The sequence below is a fragment of the Rana temporaria genome, chromosome 9 (genome assembly GCF_905171775.1).
Source record: "Rana temporaria chromosome 9, aRanTem1.1, whole genome shotgun sequence".
NCBI lineage: Eukaryota > Metazoa > Chordata > Amphibia > Anura > Ranidae > Rana > Rana temporaria.
In genome coordinates, this window is record NC_053497.1 from 17,216,728 (window position 1) to 17,241,401 (window position 24,674).

The 24,674-nt window shown below is 47.4% G+C and overlaps 1 protein-coding gene across 1 annotated transcript in view; it reads right to left on the reverse strand.

The window, feature by feature from the left end:
- Positions 1 to 22,295, reverse strand: part of ABCD1 (ATP binding cassette subfamily D member 1) — an 88,885-nt gene extending 66,590 nt beyond the window's left edge. The window contains exon 1 of the mRNA XM_040322875.1: positions 21,009 to 22,295. Coding sequence (XP_040178809.1) covers positions 21,009 to 21,914 — 906 coding nt within the window. The 5' untranslated portion in view covers positions 21,915 to 22,295. The remainder of the gene's footprint in view (positions 1 to 21,008) is intronic.
- Positions 22,296 to 24,674: the final 2,379 nt, after the last annotated feature.

Consider the following 24,674-nt stretch of genomic DNA (forward strand, 5'->3'; position numbering starts at 1 on the left):
GCCTTCTGATGCTAGGACTCAGGTGGCTTCTACCAGCCTTCTGATGCTAGGACTCAGGTGGCTTCTACCAGCCTTCTGATGCTAGGACTCAGGTGGCTTCTACCAGCCTTCTGATGCTAGGACTCAGGTGGCTTCTACCAGCCTTCTGATGCTAGGACTCAGGTGGCTTCTACCAGCCTTCTGATGCTAGGACTCAGGTGGCTTCTACCAGCCTTCTGATGCTAGGACTCAGGTGGCTTCTACCAGCCTTCTGATGCTAGGACTCAGGTGGCTTCTACCAGCCTTCTGATGCTAGGACTCAGGTGGCTTCTACCAGCCTTCTGATGCTAGGACTCAGGTGGCTTCTACCAGCCTTCTGATGCTAGGACTCAGGTGGCTTCTACCAGCCTTCTGATGCTAGGACTCAGGTGGCTTCTACCAGCCTTCTGATGCTAGGACTCAGGTGGCTTCTACCAGCCTTCTGATGCTAGGACTCAGGTGGCGTCAACCACATAGCAACCTTTGCTTCTAGGACAAATACATCTTCTGCCACCTAGCATCCTTCTGGTTCTTAACATCCTTCTGTTGCTAGGACACAGGCTGCTTCCATAGACCATTGTTCTTATGTTGCTAGGACGCAGCCTGCTTCCATAGCCCAATGTCCTTATGTTGCTAGGAAATTTTACAAAGTATTTTGTGTAAGTGTAAGCTCTGTGTATGGTTGACATCATACAGGCAACAATGGCCACTAGCGACATAATCACCAGTGCCTGAACCACCCTGTTCCAATGGAAATGCTCTTTCACCAGCTAAATCACTCCCTCAAAATACTGCCGAATCTTGATTGCTAGCTATGGGAGTGACATCTCACTGCCTCACCAGGGAGAAAGCAACTCCATTAGAACAGTCAGGCAGCCTCTTAGTGATCCGGACAAGGTCGACTGGGAACAATCTCTGATGGCAGCATCGCTATGGGCAGAGTTGTCCATCTAATATTAGCCTAAGGGGCAGCAGGTGAGGCTACAATTAGGGGATTGTATGCAAGCTGGAACACTTTTTAGAGAGAATCAGAGAGGGGGCAGTGGCTAATGTTCTGTATCGTAGCTACCCCAAAGAACTTCCACAAATTGGGCTTTAGCCTGGGATGGAGCTACAGTCAGCACAAACAGGACATAAAAAGTCTGGATGTTACTGGCCGATTATAGGGCCGAAACAACTAATCGAATAATCGACAACTAATCGATTATGAAATTAATCGATTACAATTTTCATAATCGAATAATCGGCCAATAACATAATGGGGTTAAAACAACTAAAATTAGCCCTTTAGTACAAAAAAAGCAAATCGCTACTGTAAATATTACTTTCACTGTCCCACAGTAAAAACATGAACCCCTTACAGTAGCGATTTGCTCTTTTTGTACTTGTTTTTTATTTTTTTAACCCCATTATGTTACTAAACCTCTCAGGCCTGGAACACACCTCTGTTTTTTGGTGCTTTTTGCAGAAACACACTACAGGTCATTTACATGTTTTCCTATGGGACACGTTCACATCCATGATTTTTTTTCAGCTGCTGCGTATTTGGAAAGGGCAAGGATTTTTTAACGCAAAATGGTGCTATTTTTTTTTTTTTTGGTTCAATATACTTCAATGGAGAAGCTGCAGAAAAGCATGTTATGTGTTTTTGCGGCAATTTGTGTTTTGTAATCTGCCCAACAACAAATATTTTTTATTTTTTTTAAGGCAATTATCGAAACAATAATCGGCCGAATAATCGATTATGAAAATGGTAATCGATTAGGGCTGCAACCAACGATTATTTTCATAATCGATTAGTTGGCCGATTATTGTTTCGATTAATCGGTTAATAACTTTGCAATTTGCATTTTTACTTTTTTTTTGCCCAATTTGTTGTTGTCGGTTTCTTGCCTGTCGTCCATCGCGTCCTACCCGTCGTCCATCGGCGGCCTCGTCCGGTCCGGCGTCCTTCTGCGGCCATCGTGGTGTCCTCCCCGCTCGATCCCCGCACTGTGTTTGAACCACTGCGCCGACATATACCGAGCGCAGTACACTCGGGTATAGTCGGGAAGGCTCGGCTTCTCTCGCGTAAAGGATGTACAGGACGCACAGGACGTGAGCGCGAGGATCCGAGCCTGCCCGACTATACCCGAGTGTACTGCGCTCGTTATATGCCAGCGCAGTGGTTCAAACACAGCGCGGGTATCGGCGTATATCGCGCACCCACGATTTTGCCCTGATCAGGGCAAAAAAGTGCGCGGTATACGCCATATTGAACCAAATAAACGAAAAGGCACCGCTTTGCCCTTTCCAAATGCGCAGCAGCTGAAAAAAATCATGGATGTGAACGTGTCCCATAGGAAACCATGTAAAAGAACTGTAGTGTGTTTCTGCAAAAAGCAACAAAAAAGGTGCGACTCCAGGCCTGAGAATGTTTAGTAACATAATGGGGATTAAGAAAAACTAAAATTTGTACAAAAAGAGCAAATAATCGCTACTGTAAGGGGTTCATTTTTTACTGTGGGACTGTGAAAGTAATATTTACAGTAGCAATTGCTCTTTTTGTACCATAAAGGGATAATTTTATTTATTTTTTAACCCCATTATGTTACTGGCCGATTAATCGATTATGAAAATAGTAAATCGATTAATTTCATAATCGATTAGTTGTTGATTAAATCGATTATTTGTTTCGGCCCTAGTTTTTTATTCTTATTTTTTATTTCAGTGAAATGGTTTTTTTTTTCCATGAAAATTGCGTTTGAAAGACTGCTGTGCAAATACCGTGTGACATAAAATATTGTAATGATCGCCATTTTCTTCTCTATGATCTTTGCTAAAAAAATATATATATAAAGAATTGGGGGTTCCAAGTTATTTTCTAGCAAACAAAATACTGATTTTAACTTGTAAACAACAAGTGTCGGAAATAGGCTTGGTCTTGAAGTGGTTAAAACGAACACCCTTGAGCTGAGGTCACCCAAATGTTTTCACGCCGCCCCGTGCCAAAGTAAATTCCCGGAGAATAGCCAAGCAAGAAACCTGAGCTCTGCAATCGCGTTACAGATTTCAACAGGTTAGTCTGGACCGGCAGCATTTCTAAGATACACGAGTGTGACAAACCAAACAGACATCTGCCCTGAAGCAGCAAAGGAGACGAGTATGCGTGTCGGGATAATGAAATGATACATCATAACATCCATACGTCATATAGCGAATCCTCCTACTCACCTGCCTGTTTAACCCTTTCAGCTCCACAACCAAAGCCCTGCAAACCACAACATAAAACCTGTAAAGAGAAGCCCCGCAGGTATGTATACATTTACAGGCAGTCTGTTATTGTCTATAGAGCCCAGCTTCTCATTTGCAAACTCCAAGGCCCCGCACACACGAGAGGATTTATCCGCGGGAACGGTCCTCCGGACCGTTTCCGCGGATAAATCCTCTGGCAGATTTTGATCTCATGGTTGTACTAACCATCAGATCAAAATCCGCGCGGAGTTCCCTCCGCGGTGACGTGTCGCACGGTCGCCGCGATGATGACGCGGCGACGTGCGCGACGCTGTAATATAAGGACTTCCACGCATGCGTCAAATCATTACGACGCAGGCGAGGGAGGGAATCGGACGGATCGATCCGGTGAGTCTGTACAGACCACCGGATCAATCCGCTGGACTGGATTCCAGCGGATAGATTTCTTAGCATGCTAAGAAATTTTTATCCGCTGGAAATCGGGCCGGCCCGAAATATATCCGCAGATAAATTCCAGCGGATAGATCCTCTCGTGTGTACGGGGCCCAAGACTTAAAGGAACACTAAGGTAAAATTAAAAAAAAAAAAAAATAACATACATGTTATACTTACCTCCACTGTGCAGATCGTTTTGCACAGAGTGACCCGGATCCGTGTCTTCTGGGGTCCCTTGGCAGGTTGTCTCGGCTCCTCCTCGCAAAAGCTTTCCACGTTCATGGGAGCTCCCTCGCATGGTGGAAAGCTTTTGCGAGCGCGCTCCCGTGATACAGCAGCAGCCATAGCCGCCGACTGTATCACTCGGCCCCGCCCCCCGGCGCGCCGCGTCATCCGCTGTGATTGACAGCAGCGCCAGCCAATGGCTGCGCTGCTATCAATCCGCCCAGCCTAGCCAATCAACGGCCAGGCTGGGAACCGAGCAAGATGACAAGCACGCGCCCGGGTCTTTCGAACGGTGAGGTAAGAAAAACCGGGGCTCGGGGGGGGGGGCGGGGGGCGGTGCTGTCAGATGTTTTTTTACCTTAATGCATAGGATGCATTAAGGTAAAAAAACTTTTACCTTTACAAACCCTTTAATAGGTCCCTTGTAGGCTCCGACAAGGCCAAAGCGGCAAGAAAGCCGCAATGCTGATCAAAGGTCCAACATGTGTGACCAGATGCGGACAGATAAATCATGGGGCCCCCGGGCAATAGGAGATTATGGGGCCCCCGGGCAATAGGAGATTATGGGGCCCCCGGGCAATAGGAGATTATGGGGCCCCCGGGCAATAGGAGATTATGGGCAATAGGAGATTATGGGCAATAGGAGATTATGGGGCCCCCGGGCAATAGGAGATTATTGGGGCCCCCCAGGCAATAGGAGATTATGGGGCCCCCCGGGCAATAGGAGATTATTGGGGCCCCCAGGCAATAGGAGATTATTGGGGCCCCCGGGCAATAGGAGATTATTGGGGCCCCCGGGCAATAGGAGATTATTGGGGCCACACAGTATACACACACACACATACAGTATACACACACTGAAAAGGTACTGGAGAGGTGGGGCAGCTATAATCTTGGGATTTTTTCTAAAAACACAGATTTTTACATACTGTCCCTGGTTTTACTGAGGCTGGCAACCCTGATGGCAGTGCCCAAATGGTCAGTCCGCCCCTGGTGGTGACAGTCACTCAACCAAAAAATTGATCTACACTCAAATCACTTTTCAGAGATGTTTGGCAGGCGGTAAAGAGACAATGTATTGCCTCCTCGCCCCCTGCTTTAACGCTTCGGGCCCGCACTACAACCATGTGCATCGCACGCGATTGTTGGGCACTTGCAAAGCGGCCCCATTCACTTTAATGGGTTGCAACCAGCAGGCAGTAGCACTCACCTTAAATAACAGGAAGTATAATTCCTGCAGCAGCCGCAATAGTGTACGTGCACCCCCGGCCGCTGCAGCTAAAGGGGGGAGTGGCTGGGGAGAGGTAAAACTGTGGCTCGAATGTGGGGTTTTTGGTCCCCCAAACACTAGTGTGAATGAGCCCTAAGGCTTCGTTCACATCTGGGAGCGTCACAGATCGCAGGCGGAATCGGCACGATCCTGAATCAAGGCACACCATGGCACCATGCGATCCCCGTCACTTTCAATGGCACCTCGATCAGCACAAAAACTTATTTTGGGCAACAGGAGTGCCGGGATTCCGTTTGCCTGATTTTACTGCGATTCGTTGGGCGGCAATCGCAGCAAAAGTCGCGCCACGATTGGGGTGCCATTGAAAAGCGAAAGAGAGACAATGGCGTCCCGCGATTTTCCACGATTCGGGGACAGCGGCCAGAATCGCTGCAAATCCATTCAAGATTCGGGACACCTAGATGTGAGCGGAGCCTAAATTTGTGTACAAAAGGGCAAGCTGGCCTAAAAAATCTATTGCAATTACATACAGTGAAGAAAATTATTATTTGATCCCCCTGCAGATTTTGTAAGTTTGCCCACTTACATAGAAATGAAGGGTCTATAAGTTTTATCTAGGGATGTCCCGATACCGATACTAGTATCGGTACCGATACCGAGCATTTCCCCGAGTACTTGTACTCGGGGGAAATGCTCCGATGCCTCAGCCGATACCTGGGCAGGCAGGGGAGTTACAAGTCTTCTCCCCCCATGCTGTCTTTCCCCCTGCTCCGTGCCCATCTTTCCCCCATGCTCGTCTTCTCTCCCCCCGGTCCGTGCCCGTCTTCTCTCCCCACCGCTCCGTGCCCGTCTTCTCTCCCCACCGCTCCGTGCCCGTCTTCTCACCCCACCGCTCCGTGCCCGTCTTCTCACCCCACCGCTCCGTGCCCGTCTTCTCACCCCACCGCTCCGTGCCCGTCTTCTCACCCCACCGCTCCGTGCCCGTCTTCTCACCCCACCGCTCCGTGCCCGTCTTCTCACCCCACCGCTCCGTGCCCGTCTTCTCACCCCACCGCTCCGTGCCCGTCTTCTCACCCCCCCGCTCCGTGCCCGTCTTCTCACCCCACCGCTCCGTGCCCGTCTTCTCTCCCCCCGCTCCGTGCCCGTCTTTCCCCCCCCCGCTCCGTGCCCGTCTTCTCTCCCCCCTCAATCTGTCAGGCTGGAGAGCGGAGGTAGGAGTCGCTAAACCCGGCTCCGACCTTTTCAGAATGAACAGAGTCAGTGATCCATTCATATAACTGAGCATTGTAACCTGTGTTTACGATGCTTCAGTTTATGAATGGAGAGGAGCTTCTCTCCATTCATTTCAGCTGAGGCTGCAGAGAAAGGGACTGGGGAATCTGTGTCCTTAGTCCCTTTCTCTGTCTTAAAGGGGAGATGTCAGAGGTCTGTTAAGACCCCTGATATCTCTCCAAAGACCCCCAACAGGGCTGATTAAAAAAAAAATTGCAATAAATATATATTTTTTTTAAATAAAAATAAAATGTAAATAAAAAAAAATAAAAAATAAAACACACTGACAATCCACCCCCTCCCCCTCTAAAAAAAAACACAAAAAAAAAAATCACTAAAAAAAAAAAAAAATTGTAAAAAAATAAAAAAAAAATACTGTTACATGACATTAAAAAAAAAGTATCGGTATTCGGTATCGGCGAGTACTTGAAAAAAAGTATCGGTACTTGTACTCGGTCCTAAAAAAGTGGTATCGGGACAACCCTAGTTTTATCATAGGTGCATTTTATATGATAGAGACAGAATATCAACCAAAAATCCAGTTCCAGTTACATGAGGGATCCTGTATCCCAGGCCAATAGTTCCAGTTAGGGATTGCAGGCTAACAGTTAACGTTTGCTTGGCACGGTCACGCTTCAGCTTTCAGTTTTGTGACTGTGGTTAAAGATGACTACACTTGTTATGTGAAAGCCGAGCACCAATCCAGGGGTCATGTTCGTTCGTTCACCATATGCTGACCAGGCAGGGTCAGGGAGACCTTGTTCAGACCCAAATTAAACAACTTTGCATCTAATGGGTTGGGCTGTATGGACAAACCTTTAAAAAAAAAAAAAAAAAAAAATCGATTCGATTTAAAAAAAAAAGTTGATGGGTCAAATCGATTCATATTTTCAAAAAATTCCCCCAGAACCGGTGCTACGAATCCTCCTATTACCGGGTGCAAACCCTGACAACTGACCCTCCTGTGTCCCTCCTGTCTTGATAGCCTCTCCGGGGTGTGCAGGGGAGAAGTCAGTCAGCCGCGATCCCGGGAAAGGGCCACGAGGCCGGCCGGCGCGGACTAGGCCGAAGCCGTGGCATCGCCTAAAAAATACTGCCCGCAGCTCCTCAGGACCGGCGCTAGAGTCCTCCTGCTACCGGGTGCGGACCCTCACAACCGACCCTCCTGTGTCCCCCCTGCCTTGGTGGCCTCTCTGGGGCGTGCAGGGAGAAGTCAATTCGCCGCGGACTAGGCTGTGAGGCCGGACGCCACGGACTAGGCCGAAGTCGCTGGCATCGCCTAAAAAATACTGCCCGCAGCTCCTCAGGACCGGCGCTAGAGTCCTCCTGCTACCGGGTGCGGACCCTCACAACTGACCCTCCTGCCTTGGTGGCCTCTCCGGGGTGTGCAGGGAAAAGTCATTCCGCTGCTATCCTAGGAAAAAAAAAAACACCCTTGATTCGAATTGTAAATCAAGCTTTTTATAAAAAAAAAGGAAAGTTTTTTTGGGAAAAAAATAAATAAAAATTGCCCAGCTCTAGTGTAACTCTCCAACTAAACACCAGTGGTGCACCACTATTCCCCCTCCTTATGACCAGAGGAATTATGTACCGTATTTATCTGTGTATACCGCGCGCCGGCGTATAACGCGCACCCCAAACTTAGAAGGGAAGTTTAAGGAAAAAAAAAAAACTTAAATTTTTCGGTGTCCGTCTGCTGTCTTGCCCGGCGTCCATCGGCGGCCTTGTCCGGCGTCCGCCTGCGGCCCATCCAGCCTTGTGGGTGTCCATCTGTGGCTTTGGAGGTGTCCATCTGCTGTCTTGGCAGATTTCCTGTGTCCTGCGGGCAGAGCCGAGCGTGGCCGAGCCTAGCCGAGTGCGCAGTACACTCGGCTCGGCTATTGACGGCGGCACTCAGAGACAGCGGAGATCTGCGTATAACGCGCACCCACAATTTCCCCCTGATTTTAAGGGGTAAAAAGTGTGCGTTATGCGCCGATAAATACGGTACTTCTTTTGCTCCCACTGACCACCTAACCTGAGGCATTGTTTACTCCTGCTAACGCCGGGGCATTTTCTATTCCTATTGGCCACAGTCTGGCCCCACTAAAGTTTGGACAGCAAACTGGCCCTTTATTTAAAAAGCTTGGAGACCCCTGCCCTGGACCAAAATGAGCACCTAACCCTTGCAGTGCACACAGCCCCACAGCAAGGGATACTTTTTTAGTTGCCCAGAGTTGGGCATAAGGCAACCCATTGAAATGAATGGGCTGCCAACCCAGACAAATGTGCTGAAAAATCAGACGTGACGTTATTTGTAACGCAACGCGTTAGTCGATTCAATGCCATCACACAGTGCACTGCATTCAAATCGAATGGCATTGTAATGTGGTAACACGTGTCCATATAGTGCAAGTGGGTCCTTATTATAAACCACCAGAGTCTCAGCCAACTGCCCTTATGTTCCAGAGTGCAAAAGGCTTGAAATGGTGATAACAAAATTCTACTTCAAAGAATTTGCTGCCAAAAGAAAAATGTTTTCCAAATGGAATTTGCCCTTGGTGGAGTGATGATGTGTTAACCTTGACCCGATGTACAGGATAACATGTTTCTGGAATCATCAAGCTGAGGATAGAAGCACTAAAGCAAGCCAAGAATGAAATAAACTCCAGTTGTCCCTAAAGGGCATCCCACAGCTGCAGCCATGTACAGTGCTGAGCGCGATAGATACTCGTCTACTACAGGTATTACCAACCAGGGTTCCGCCAAAGGGCGCTAGGGGTTCCACCAAAGGGTGCTAGGGGTTCCATCAAAGGGTGCTAGGGGTTCCGCCAAAGGGTGCTAGGGGTTCCGCCAAAGGGTGCTAGGGGTTCCTTGAGCGGTGGCAGATTTACCTTCTATTTGATGGTGCCTGCATGGTTCCTGAAACCAATGCCACTTGTATAGAGAGGGGTATGATGTCAATTATCTTTTCAGCTGCCTAGGGCTCATTTATACTTGCTTCGGCTTCAACAAGGCTTCGGACAGGCTTTGTTAAAGCTCTCTTAATGCTAGTCAAAGCTCCTGTCACTGAATAAAATGGTTAGCTTACAGTACTGTTTACACCTTGCTTTTGATTTGCTTCAAAAATTATACCCCATGTAGCTTCAGTGGGGCTCTAAAGCGTCTTCAAAGCCTCCATAGAAGTCTATGGCAAAGCTTGCTTGAAGCCCCACCGAAGCCCCACCAAAGCCTCAAAGTCACACCAAAGCCCCACCAAAGCCCCACCGATGCCCCATCGAAGCCCCACCGAAGCCTCATTGAAGCAACAAGCAAAAGCAGGTGTAAACAGGATTGTAAGCTATTTTATTTAGTGACAGGAGCTTTGACTGGCATTCAGAGAGCTTTAACAAAGCTTGTCTGAAGCGATGTTTTGAAGCCTTTACCAAAGCCTCACCAAAGCCTCACCAAAGCCCCACCAAAGCCCCATCAAAGCCCCATCAAAGCCCCATCAAAGCCCCATCAAAGCCCCATCAAAGCCCCATCAAAGCCCCATCGAAGCCCCACCGAAGCCTCATTGAAGCAACAAGCAAAAGCAGGTGTAAACAGGATTGTAAGCTATTTTATTTAGCGACAGGAGCTTCGACTGGCATTCAGAGAGCTTTAACAAAGCGTGTCTGAAGCAAGTGTAAACTAGCCCTAATGCCACATATACACGATCGAAAATTCCGATAAAGGATACTAGTTTGTCGATATTACACGAGCGGATGCAATTTAGAAGTGAGACATGTTGGGTATCAATTTACTCTGCGTAACATTATCTTTCACAATATAAAAAAAAATTGGGATAACTTTACTGTTGTCTTATTTTTTAATTAAAAAAAGTGTATTTTTTCCCCAAAAAATTGCACTTGTAAGACCGCTGCGCAAATACGGTGTGACAGAAAGTATTGCAACGATCGGCATTTTATTCTCTAGGGTGTTAGAATAAAAAAATATATATATATTGTTTGGGGGTTCGATGGCAGTGAAAACAGTGAAAAAACAAATTAGAATGCCAACGGCATGACTAAAAACGAGCTCCCCCCCCCATCGCATAAGCCGCGTCATGGTTGGCGAAAGGAGCCGAACAACGAGTCGGCGCTATACTGCGCATGCGCATCGCCGTTCGGCTCCTTTCGCCAATCGTGACGCGGCTTACGCGATGGGGGGGGGGGGCTCGTTTTTGGTCAAAACGTCAATCACAGACATGTTAGGAACGCCCACTCCCGCGGGACTCGCAACCCGGAAGCCACGGGTGAATATGCTGTACAAAGGTATGTACAGCATAAAAAAAATAATAGCCTTAATCGTATTGTAATGTGGGGGGGCAGTGGAATAAGAAAAAGTAGTTTTTAGGGTGAACCACCGCTTTAATGTAATTTTTCCCCCAGAACAGGAATAGAGATGAACTCTTCCAATGGGGACACTTGTTCCAGCGACAACTGTCTCGGGAGGGGGGGGGGGGTATTTTCCTTATTTTGGAGAGATTATTTTTGACTTTCTGTTGTGTCTTCAGGCTAGGAAATGAAGAGAAATCTCCCCAAGGTTTAGATTCTCCATGATGTTGCCTGTGCAAAGAGAAGCCCAAGGGCCAAGTATTTACAGGAAACATTAGAATATTGACACAGGGGTTCCAAAAATGTTTGTAGAGCGTAATGCCCCGTACACACGATCGGATTTTCCTTGGATGGTTTTTCCGACGGAATTCCGCTCAAGCTTGGCTTGCATACACACGGTCACACAAAAGTTCTCTGAACTGTCATCTGTCAAGAATGCGGTGACGCACAACACCACGAGAAGCCGAGAAAATGAAGTTCAATGCTTCCGAGCATGCGTCGAATTGTTTCAGAGCATGCGTCGGAATTTTGCGCGTCGGAATTGCTACAGACGATCGTCTTTTCCCAAAAGGAATTTTTTTCCGTCAGAAAATTTAAGAACCAGCTCTCAATCTTTTGCTGGTGGAAATTCCGACAGCAAAAGTCCGATGGAGCCTACACACGGTTGGAATTTCCGTTCAAAAGCTCACATTTTGCTGTATCGTATGTACGGGGCATTAGAAGGAGGATTGTGCCACAAAGCATGATTCGGTCAGTAAGAATTATTATTTTTAGTCATGCAACAACATGAAAATTCTGGACCGAAACCCAAAATTTAGGATGCACTTGGCCAAAAAGCAAAACCGACAGTTTTTAAAAAAAATATATATATTTTTTTTATCTATAAATTGTATTCGACTTTTTAATATCATCAATATAACCACTTCAGCCCCGGGCCAAAGACCAGAGAACTTTTTGCGATTCGGCACTGCGTCGCTGTAACTGACAATTGCGCGGTCGTGCAACGTGGCTCCCAAACAAAATTGGCGTCCTTTTTTCCCCACAAATAGAGCTTTCTTTTGGTGGTATTTGATCACCTCTGTGGTTTTTATTTTTTGCGCTATAAACAAAAATAGAGCGACAATTTTGGGAAAAAAAGCAATATTTTTTACTTTTTGCTATAATAAATATCCCCCAAAAATATATAAAAAAAAATTTTTCCACAGTTTAGGCCGATACGTATTCTTCTACATATTTTTGGTAAAAAAAAAAAAAAAAAAATCGCAATAAGTGTTTATCGGTTGGTTTGCGCAAAATTTATAGCGTTTACAAAATAGGGGATAGTTTTATTGCATTTTTATTTATTTATTTTACTACTAATGGCGGCGATCAGCGATTTTTTTCGTGACTGCGACATTATGGCGGACACTTCGGACAATTTTGACACATTTTTGGGACCATTGTAATTTTCACAGCAAAAAATGCATTGTTTATTGTGAAAATGACAATTGCAGTTTGGGAGTTAACCACAGAGGGCGCTGAAGGGGTTATGTGTGACCTGAAGTGTGTTTACAACTGCAGGGGGGTGTGACTGTAGGTGTGACGTCATCGATTGTAAAAGGGATGACACGATCGATGCTGCCGCCACAGTGAAGAACGGGGAAGCCGATCGCGGGACTCCAGCGGCGATCAGGTCTGCGAGTCTCACGGTCACGGAGCTTCGGACCGGGTCACGGGAGCGCGCCCGCGACCCCACGGCTGGGCTTAAAGGTTATACGTTGTTGTGCCCAGCCGTGCCATTCTGCCGACGTATATCGGCATGAAGGGTTTTGTTAAAAAAACATTTTTTCCCTCAGTTTAGGCCGATACATATTCTTCTACATATTTTTTGGTAAAAATAAAAAAATAAATTAAACAAATTGCAATAAGCGTTTGCGCAAAAGTTAGAGCGTCTACAAAATATGGGATAGGTTTATGGCATTTTTAGTAATATTTTTTTTTACTACTAATTAGAGCTGCACGATTAATCGTCAAGAATCGTTATCGCGATCTTTTTCCCGTTCGCGATATCGTTATCGCGATCTTGACACAGGGTTTCACGATCTTTGACATGAAAAGAATTTCCTCTCTGCTCTCAGCCAAAAGTCAAAGTCTGGGCAGCCTGCCAAGTTTTAAAAACTTTCTTTATCAGTGGAAAGTTAAATCGAAACATTGTATCACTTCAAAGGAATAAACTTCTGTATGTAAATTAGGGAACGTTTAACCACTTAAACACCAAACCTTTTTCTGACAGCTCTTTTCAAGTTAAAATCATTATTTTTTTTTTTGCTAGAAAATTACTTAGAACCCTCAAACATTATATATATTTTTTTAGTAGAGACCCTAGAGAATAAAATGGCGGTTGCTGCAATATTTTATGTTGCACTGTATTTGCGCAGCGGTCTTTTTAGATGCAATTTTTTTAACGCCCGCCGCACGACTATTTACGTCCGCACAATGGCACGGACAGGCAGAAGGACGTATATATACGTCATTGCCTTCTAGTGGGTGGGGGGTCCGATCAGGACCCCTCCCCCCCCCCCCTGCGGGCGGATTCCCTCGGGGAGCGATCCGGGACGACGGCGCGGCTATTCGTTTATAGCTGCTCCGTCGCGATCGCTCCCCGGAGCTGAAGAACGGGGAGAGCCGTATGTAAACACGGCTTCCCCGTGCTTCACTATGGCGGCGCATCGATCGCGTCATTCCCTTTTATAGGGAGACACAATCGATGACGTCAGTCCTACAGCCACACCCCCCATCAGTTGTAAACACACACTAGGTGAACCCTAACTCCTACAGCGCCCCCTGTGGTTAACTCCCAAACTGCAACTGTCATTTTCACAATAAACAATGCAATTTAAATGCATTTTTTGCTGTGAAAAATGACAATGGTCCCAAAAATGTGTCAAAATTGTCCGAAGTGTCTGCCATAATTTCGCAGTCACGAAAAAAAAAAAAAAAAAAAAAAAAAAAAAAAAAAAAAAAAAATCGCTGATCGCCGCCAATAGTAGTAAAAAAAAAATTAATAAAAATGCAATAAAACTATCCCCTATTTTGTAAACGCTATACATTTTGCACAAACCAATCGATAAACGCTTATTGCGATTTTTTTTACCAAAAATAGGTAGAAGAATACGTATCGGCCTAAACTGAGGAGGAAAAAAATATGTTATATATGTTTTTGGGGGATATTTATTATAGCAAAAAGTTAAAAATATTGAATTTTTTTCAAAATTGTCGCTCTATTTTTATTTATAGCGCAAAAAATAAAAACCGCAGAGGGGATCAAATACCACCAAAAGAAAGCTCTATTTGTGGGGAAAAAAGGACGCCAATTTTGTTTGGGAGCCATGTCGCACGACCGCGCAATTGTCTGTTAAAGCGACGCAGTGCCGAATCGCAAAACCTGGCCTGGGCATTTAGCTGCAAAATGGTCCGGGGCTTAAGTGGTTAATGAATAAAAAAAAAACTAGCCAGTAAAGTTAGCCTTTTTTTTTTTTTTTGTATAAATGTAAAAGATTTTACGCCGTGAGAATCGTGATCTTCATTCTAAGCAAAAAAATTGTGATTCTCATTTTGGCCAGAATCGTGCAGCTCTACTACTAATGGCGGTGATCAGCGTTTTTTATCGTGACTGCGACATTATGGCGAACACAGACACTTTTGATGCCATTTTCGGACCATTGTCATTTATACAGGCAACCTCGGCCCTCCAGCTGTGGTGAAACTACAAACCCCATCATGCCTCTGCCTCTAGGGGTCATGCCAGTGATTGTCGGGGTCTTGCAATGTCTCATGGGACTTGTAGTTTCACCACAGCTGGAGGGCCGAGGTTGCCTACCCCTGACCCAAGAGGACCATATCAGGTCAATGATATTAGGAACATCTCCAACCCTTTGGTGAGGAATGCCCTGGCCACAGTTGATTGGGCGGCAGTGGCAACTTTTTTCCGTGTTCGGTTCGAAATCCAAGTTTGGACCAAACCCGAGTTCATCGCTAGATGCAAACACGGCGTAGTTTGAAAGCCAGAACTTAGGGCTCGTTCACATGGGTGACTTAAAGTGGTTGTAAACGCACTTTTTTCACTTTTGCCTACAGGTAAGCCTATAACCACTTCCAGACCTTAGGTGTTTTTCAGATTTGGTGTTTGCAAGACTAAAACAGTTTTTTCTGCTAGAAAATTACTTAAAACTCCCAAACATTATATATTTTTTTTCTAACACCCTAGAGAATAAAATAGTGGTCATTGCAATACTTTTTGTCACACCGTATTTGCGCAGCGGTCTTACAAGCGCACTTTTTTTGGAAAAAATTCACTTTTTTGAATTAAAAAATAAAACAATAAATTTGGCCCAATTTTTTTATATATTGTGAAAGATAACGTTACGCCGAGTAAAATGATACCCAACATGTCACGCTTAAAAATTGCGCCCGCTCGTGGCATGGCGTCAAACTTTTACCCTTAAAAATCTCGATAGGCGACGTTTAAAAAATTCTATAGGTTGCATTTTTTGAGCTACAGAGTAGGTCTAGGGCTAGAATTATTGCTCTCGCTCTAACGATCGCGGCGATACCTCACTTGTGTGATTTGAACACCGTTTTCATATGCGGGCGCTACTCGCGTATGCGTTCGCTTCTGCGCGCGAGCTCGTTGGGACGGGGCGCTTTAAAAAAAAATGTTTTTGTTTTCTTATTTATTTTATTACACTGAAAAAAAAAAAAAAATTTGATCACTTTTATTCCTATTACAAGGAATGTAAACATCCCTTGTAATAGAAAAAAGCATGACAGGTCCTCTTAAAGCGGGGGTTCACCCTTAGAGGGCACTTTTCCCCCTTAGATTCCTGCTCGTTATTACTAGGGGAATCGGCTATTTATTTAAAAATAGGTGCAGTACTTACCCGTTTACGAGACGCATCCTCTCCGTCGCTTCCGGGTATGGGCTTCGGGAATGGGCGTTCCTTCTTGATTGACAGGTTTCCGAGAGGCTTCCGACGGTCGCATCCATCGCGTCACGATTTTCCGAAAGAAGCCGAACGTCGGTGCGCAGGCGCAGTATAGAGCCGCACCGACGTTCGGCTTCTTTCGGCTACGAGTGACGCGATGGATGCGACCGTCGGAAGCCTCTCGGAAGACTGTCAATCAAGAAGGAACGCCCGCTCCCGAAGACCATACCCGGAAGCGACGGAAGAAGATGCAGCTCGAAAACGGGTAAGTACTGCACCTATTTTAATACAAATAGCCGATTCCCCTAGACCGAACGAGCAGGAATCTAGGGGAAGAAAAAAAAAATTTTTAGAAATGGGTGAACTCCCGCTTTAAATATGAGATCTGGGGTCAAAAAGACCTCAGATCTCATAATTAGACTAAAATTAAAAAAAAAAAAAAAATAATTGAAACTGTCATTTTTTCAAATGACAAAAAAAAATTGTCTCTTTAAGAGGCTGGGTGGGACTGACGTTTTGACGTCGCTTCCGCCCAGCAGAGCTATGAGGACGGGTGAAGGAGATTTTTCCTTCAGTCTCGTCCCCAGTCAGCAGCCGAACGCACCCGATCTCCTCCGCCGCTACCGACGGCTCCGGGAGGCGGCGGAGGGCGCGGGAGAGCAGCGGGGCTCCTCTCCCGCCACCGATAGTGACGAATCTGCCGCGGACACCGCCGTTATCGTGTACCGGACCGCGCACACTAAAGATGGATACCTCGTTTGTGGCAGCAGCTGCTGCCGTTACCGAGATATCCATCTTTAAAAAGAGGACGTACATCGTCGTGCGCAGGTCTGGAAGTGGTTAACCTCCCTGGCGGTATGATTCTGTCAGAAAAAACATGCTAAAAGCGGTACCATTATTTGCAAGGAAATTTGGCGTTTTATATTGTAGGTCTGTAATTTTTAGAAATAACTCACTTAAATCTGACCAAACAAGATTCTAATAGGCATCCCGGGTATGACATTTTTTTAAAAACAAAATTATAAATTATAATATAATAAATAATTATAAATAATTATAACAAATAATAATATAATTATAATAAAAATTATTCAATAATGTAATCAAATTAAAATCACTGAAATTTTTTCAGTTGCAGAATTGTTGCTGTCATTATTTTTTTTTTTTTATGACGAATTTCCCCACAAATCGCTATCGCACAATTCTGCAAGTGATTATAATTTATTATCGCTGTTTTTTAGCTGATCTAAAACTATTTTTGACATAAAGGGACACTTTTGGTTGCTATGGACAATCTACAGTTTGCAGGGAGAAAGAAACGTTTTTATTATATAAAATGACATGCATGACACAGGACAGACCACTAGGGACAGGGGGGGTGTGTTTTTTTTACATACAGTACTGTAATCTAAGATTACAGTATACTGTATGTAAGGTGTTTGTTTACTTTTTTGAATTTGGCGCCGTTCTCCGTCCCCGTGCGTCGTAACGTCGCAGGGAACGGAGATCGGCGTCACACGGAGGCACTGTGTGAATCGAGCGAGGTCCCACTCGCTCACACAGCGCGGTGGCATCGCTGGATCCAGGGACAAGGTAAGTAACTTGTGCCTGTGGATCTAGCGAGGCAAGCCCGAGTCTGACTCGGGGTTTCCGCTCGCAGCAGGAAAATCTAACCCCGAGTCAGACTCGTGAAGACCGCCAGGCAGGTTAATAAGGCTTACCTGTAGGTATAAAGAATATCTCCTAAACTTGTACGGTTTAGGAGATATTCCCCTCGCAATGCGCCGCTGATTGCAGCGGCGCATGCGCAGGGGGGATCCTCGGCTGAACGGCCGGCCCCGCCGACCCATGCCGGAAAGGAAATCTCCCGCACGCATGCGCGGGAGTGACATCATCGCCGCTCCAGCCAATCACAGCGCTGGAGCGGCGATACCCGGAAGACAAGCTTGGCTCGGCGTGGACCAGGTAAGTTCCCTACCTCGTTCAGAGGTAAGTATTTCATAATGAGCTAATATGCGGTGCATACTAGCTCATTATGGCTTTTTCCTTGCAGGTGTAAAAAAAAAAAAAAAAAAAAAAAAAAAAAAAATTATATGCGGGTTTACAACCGCTTTAAAATGATTGAGCCTTGCTTTTACTGTCCCCCAACTGCCATGGCATAGGGGTGGGGGTTGTACACATGATAGGACGGCAGCACAAAATTATACCAAATGTCCACGCCACAACTGCCTCGCAACCACATGACATGTATGAAGTTGTGGTACAGTGACGTGGGCTTTTCGGGGGTTCAAACCAACAGTTCGGAGCCACCTATCAAGCCCCCGCCAAAAAAACGATCCACTGCAGATCACTCCTAAGAGGGGCGGTAAGGGCTGCTACAACTGTGAATGGGCCACTAAAGTGGAAGGCAAGTCATAAACCTAACTAAGCTTAACCCTTTCACGCCGACCACCTCCCGGCCCTTTAAGGCTGCATTCACACCTGAGCGTATCGTTTTCAGGCAGAAAGTTGTGCGATTTTCCACGGGTCAAAAGGTCACCAATGCAAAAAAACGCCAAAATCTGCCCAAATTGAGCTACAAAAAAAAAGCTCCAAAACTTTTTCAGCTTCAGAGGACATGGAGTGGAGATGTGAACCATCTTCATAAAAATCACTGATTTGTTTTCTCCGCCAGTATTTTGGAGCTTCAAGCTACAAAACGCTGGAGGTGTGAACGGGGCCAACGTAGAGCTGCACGTTTAATCGCCAAGAATCGTTATCGCAATTTTTTTTTCTGTTGCGATCTTGACAGAGGGTTTCTTTTCTCTCTGCTCTCAGCCAAAAGTCTGGGCAGTCTGCCAAGTTTTAAAACATTCTGTCAGTGGAATGTTAAGTCTAAACATTGTATCAATTTGTCTTTTACATCAAAAGGAATAGAATTCTGCATGTAAATTAGGAACGTTTAGCCCCCATTCACATCTAGGCGTTTTTACGCCTGTAGTGCTACGCCGCTGCCGCCAGAGGGATGAGAACACATGTCCCTCTATGGAGATGGTTCACATCTCCACGCCGAACGCCTGACGCCTGCCGCCTTCGGCGTTCGGCTAGGAGATGGGAAGCATCTCCATAGAGGGGGTCAATCGGGGGCACATCTAGGCGGACAAAACCGGCGTTTTGTAGCCGCAAATCGCGGTACAAAACGCTGCTATTTGTACCGCGATTTGCGGCGACAAAACGCCGCGAATTTGTCTGCCTAGGTGTGAATGGAGCCTTAACCACTTATAATAATAATAATAATATAATGCTTACAATTATATAGCGCCAATTACACCGTTGCCGATGTGTCTAAGCGCTGATAATGGTTGTCATTATTACCCAACTCAATGGTACTCATTTTACCAACCTCAGAAGGATTAAAGGCTGAGTGGACCCTGCCGGGATCGAACCTGCAACCCTTGGGACACAGGCAATCACAGACTGCTGCAAAGGAGCATTAGCCCCCTGCGCTATCTTACCAGCTTAAAGGGGTTGTAAAAGTATTTTTTTCAACATAGGTTCCTTTAAAGCGGAGTTCTACCCAAAAATGGAACTTCCGCTTTTCGAAATAAACCCCCCCCCGTGGTCACATTTGGCACCTTTCAGGGGGGAGGGGGGGTGCAGATACCTGTATAGTACAGGTATTTGCACCCACTTCTGGGCACAGACTCGGCCATGGGAGTCACGCCACTCCCACCCCCCCCCCCCCCCGCTGTCTCCTGGGAAACACACTGTTCCCAGGAGAGAGCGGGGACCAGTGAGGACGGGCCGCGCCACTGGCGCATTCGCAGTAAGGAACCCGGGCAGTGAAGCCGCAACGCTTCACTTCCCGATTCCCTCACCGAGGATGGCGGCGGGAGCAGCCGAGAGATTGCTCGGCCTCGGCTGACGACATCGCGGGCACGCTGGACAGGTAAGTGTCCATTTTTTTTTTAGAAGTCAGCAGCTGCAGTATTTGTAGCTGCTGGCTTTAAAAAAAAAAAAAAAAAAAATAATAATAATAATTTGGGTGGACCTCCGCTTTAAGCTAGTGCATTGTTGGTTCACTTACCTTTTCCTTCAATTTCCCTTCTAAATGTTTTTTTTCATCGTCTGAATTTCTCACTTCCTGTTTCTCCTCAGTAAGCTTGCCCCCATCATCTTCTGGCTGGAAGTTAGTCAGCTCGCCCCCTCCCTCCCTTGGGACTACATCCCTGCGGGGAGATGCTGTGTTCCCAAGGGTATGTAGTCCCAATGGAGGGGGCGAGCATGCTGACCAAGCCCCAGCCAGAACGGCTCGGATAATGGGGGCAAGCTTACTGAGGAGGAACAGGAAGTGAAAAATTCAGACAAAGAAAAAAAACATTTAGAAGGGAAATGGAAGGAAAAAGTAAGTGAACCAACAATGCACTAGCTTAAAAGAACCTACCGTATTTATCTGCGTATACCGCGCACTTTTTTGCCCTGAAAATCAGGGCAAAATCGTGGGTGCGCAATATATATCGATACCCGCGCCGAGTTTGAACACTGCGCCGGCATATACCGAGCGCAGTACACTCGTGTATAGTCGGGCAGGCTCGGCCCCTCTCGCGCTCATGTCCTGGACGTAAGCGCGAGAGTAGCTGAGCCTGCCCGACTATACCCGAGTGTACTGCGCTCGGTATATGCCGGCGCAGTGTTCAAACTCGCCGCGGGAAAGCGGGGATCGAGCGGGGAGGACACCACAGAAGGACGCCGGACGCGACGAAGAGGACACCCGAAGCCGCAGACGGACGCCGGACCCGACGAAGAGGACACCGAAGCGGCAGACGGACGCTGGACCTGACGAAGAGGACACCCAAAGCCGCAGAAGGACGCCGGACCCGACGAAGAGGACACCCGAAGCCGCAGACGGACACTGGACCCGACGAAGAGGACACCAAAGCCGCAGACGGACGCCGGACCCGACGAAGAGGACACCCGAAGCCGCAGACGGACGCCGGACCCGACGAAGAGGACACCGAAGCCGCAGACGGACGCCGGACCCGACGAAGAGGACACCTGAAGCCGCAGACGGACCCGACAAAGAGGACACCGAAGCCGCAGACAGACGCCGGACCCGACGAGGCCGCCGCGCAAGACACCAAAACTGTAAGTAGTAAAATGTAATAAATTTTTTTTTTTACAGGAATGTCGGGTCCACTTTAGGGGTGCGCGCTATACGCCGGAGCGCGCAATACCCCGATAAATACGATATTTAGAAAATAAAAAAACAAACCTTTACAACCCCTTTAATCATCTCACCCCCCATCATCTCACCTTGTGACCTCCATAGAAGGCGATCTCTTCGGAGTTGGCAACGACTCTGGAGTGCATGTACCTCAGCTCTCCTTTCCTCCTGGCCTCCTCCGCCACCAGTTTCCCAAACTTCGGTGAGCAACCCCTCAGCACCTTGGCCGTGATGACCACCACCAGTCCAGCGATGGCGGACGGCCAGCCCGTGCCGGCGCCCTTGGACTTGGCCGTGCTCAGCAACGTGTAAGTGGTCACGATCACATCCAGCACCGGTTTGGTCAGGTTGGAATACAGATGGGCCACAGAGTTGGCAAAGGCCACCACGTCCTCGGTCAGAGACTGGTCGGGGTTCCTCAGCCGCCCGTCCATGTTGCTGACCCTGTAATAAGTCTGGTTTCCAAAGTACATCTGGTAAGCGTGGGCCACCAGGCGGGTACGGAACGCCAGGCTCAGCTGCCCCTCCAGGTACCTTATGGCGCTGTTGATAAACGTGGCCGGCAGGGCGATGAGCAGCCACTTCAGCAGCTGGAACATGAAACTGACCGGGTCCTTTTTTACGATGCAACGGGTCAATCGGCCGTCCAGCTTGGCCACGTAGACCGAGAGGAACGTCCTTGAGATGAGGGCGGCCGAGTGCAGCACCAGCAGCCCGAACTCCTTGCAGGCCAACTTTGGGAAGAGAAGGCGCAGGAGGCGGGCCAGTCTCCGGAAGAAGATCCGGTTCACACCGGTCCGCTCGTAGACCGGCGCGGCGGTCAAAGCTCCTTGGCCGTCGTGGAGTCCGTTGGAGCCTTTATGCTTGTGTCGCTGGAATAACAGGTGCCTCAGGACCGGGTAGAGGCGGCGGGCTCCGTAGGTGGCCAGGGCCACGGCGGCCACCCGTTTGAGGACGGCGCCGCGGGTCACAGGGGACGGGCATACCTGGATCATGGCTGAAGCTCGGTCGATATGGCTCTTCCACCTTCCCCAATGGATATCTGACTACAGCTTCACTTTAAAAGCAATGTGGGGTCCACCAACATGGCCATGGGGCCCCTCACAGCACTTCAAGGAGAGCCACCTGCACCCATGGGGCCCCTCACCAAATGGAGAACTTGGCTTGTAGTTAACTCAGCCAACAATAGTTTTCTTCTCGCTCCTTAGAACTCTCCAAGAACAGCTCAGGTGACCTGTCCCTCTGCCGCCTTCCTACTGTCACTTCCCGTCTCTGTCCCCGCGACTCGCCGTCACCCCCTGCTTGCTAACGGTTAGTCGGAGCCGGCGACTGGCCCCGCCCACCCTGGCCGGTGACAGCTGGAGGAGGCAGCCTGGGAAGGGCGGGGACATGGAAAGCAGGAAGAGTTGGGCGGAGCCCCGGCGTCTTCCTGAATAGGCTAGTTGCCAGTCAACATGGTGGCCTTTCGGGCTTCGCGGGGTTCCTCCCACTTCCGGCTCGCTAAAACTTTATAAAAAAAAAAAAAGTAAAGCTCGGAATATTCGGAGCAACAAGTGACGTCATGAGTCAGTCAGCAGCCGCTGTATCCTCTGTTTTGGAGGAAGGGATGGCTGTGCTGAAGAAATGAACCTGGTTGTCAGGCCGGGCGATCTGTATAGTAAAAAATAAATAAAAAGTACTTGTAAAAAAATGTTTATAAAGAATAAAAAGCACAATAAAACGTTCCTCCTCAGGGAGAGTTCTATATTCATTATCCTTATCCCCAGGAGTGCACCTATAAGTCATGGGTACAAACATGTGGAAAAGGCCTTTTGAAAAACCCATCTACGCATGCACCGACACCAGACCTTGCTGGCCCTCTGAAAAGTGATCGCTCTTCAGAGGGCAGGTGACAGGCAAAATTACCCCGTGGTCCATGGAGTATGCCCCCCCCTTTTTTTTTGTCGACATGTCACCACCTTTTTTAGGCACTTTCCTACCCGCCCATTGTCATATGACGTCCACAGGGACGCAGGAGCGCTGCCCCCTCTGGCTCGCTCACAGCCAGTAAAATATATACAGATTCATACAGTGTATGAATCTGTATATTTTCGCCGCTGCCGCCCACTATTCAGCTGGCCGGATGTTGAGCGCCGGTCAGCTGAATAGCGGCAGCTGACTGGCTGTGTGGAAGTGCCTATCAGGGCACGGTGGCTACAAGTGGGGGCACAGTGGCTACAAGTGGGGGCATAGTGGCTACAAGTGGGGGCACAGTGGCAACAATTGGGGGCACAGTGGCGACAATTGGGGGCACAGTGGTGGCAATTGGGGGCATAGTGGCTACAAGTGGGGGCATAGTGGCTACAAGTGGGGGCACAGTGGCAACAATTGGGGGCACAGTGGCGACAATTGGGGGCACAGTGGTGGCAATTGGGGGCACAGTGGCTACAATTGGGGGCACAGTGGCTACAATTGGGGGCACAGTGGCGACAATTGGGGACACAGTGGTGACAATTGGGGCACAGTGGCAACAATTGGGGGCATAATGGCAACAATTGGGGGCACAGTGGCGACAATTGTGGGAACAGTGGCAACAATTGGGGGCACAGTGGCGACAATTGGGGGCACAGTGGCGACAATTGGGGGCACAGTGGCTGTGTTTGATGGCATAGTGGTGACAATTGATGGCACAGTAGCTGCGTTTGATGGTATGGCACAGTGGCTGTGTTTTGATGGCATGGCACAGTGGCTGTGTTTTGACGGCATGGCACAGTGGCTGCGTTTTGATGGCACAGTGGTTGAGTTTTGATGGCACAGTGACTGCATTTGATGGCATGGCACAGTGGTGACAATTGATAGGTACAGTGAGGCTGCAATTGTTTTTTTTTTTTTTTTCGTTTGCGCCCCCCCAAAAATTTTTTAGAGTGAGTCCCCTCCCCCTACAGTTAAAATCACTCACTAGGGACCATATTTAACCCCCTCGTGTTAACCCCTTCCCTGCCAGTCACATTTACACAGTAATCAGTGCAGTTTTATAGCACTAATCGCTGTATAAATGGTCCCAAAAATGGGTCAAAAGTGGCCGATATGTCCGCCGCAATGTCACAATAAAAATCGCAGATGGCCGCCATTACTAGTAAAAAAAAACAAATTCAATAAATCTATCCCCTATTTTGTAGACGCTATAACTTTTGCGCAAACCAATCAATATACGCTTAATGCGATTTTTTTTTTTTTACCAAAAGTATGTAGTAGAATACCTATCGGCCTAAACTGTGTAAAACAAAAATGTTTATCGATTTTTTGGGGGATATTTGTTGTAGCAAAAAACAAACAATGAAATGATTAATATTTTTTTCAAAATTGTGGCTCTATCTTTGTTTATAGCGCCAAAAAATCATCGAATAGCACTAAAAGAAAGGTGTATTTGGGTGTAAAAAAAGGATTTGAATTTTGTTTGGGAGCCATGTGGCACGAGCGCGCAATTGTTATTGTGCGTATTTTTGTTGTGAAAAGATGTGATTTTGTAGTATTTTGTGGAACTAGTGTGAATTTGGGCAAAAAAAAAGGGTAAATTTTAGGTGTAAAATGGGAGAGATGGCCACGTCAAGTGACGCTGGCTCCATGGACCTTCCGGGGGTTGAACCCAGAGCCTGGCGCATGGAAGGCAGGCACCATACCGCAGAACCATAACCCCTCCAAGAATATAAATGTGCTCCCGGTAATTATGACATGTTATTGTAGGGCGAGTCTGTTTTCTCTATATATAGTAGGGT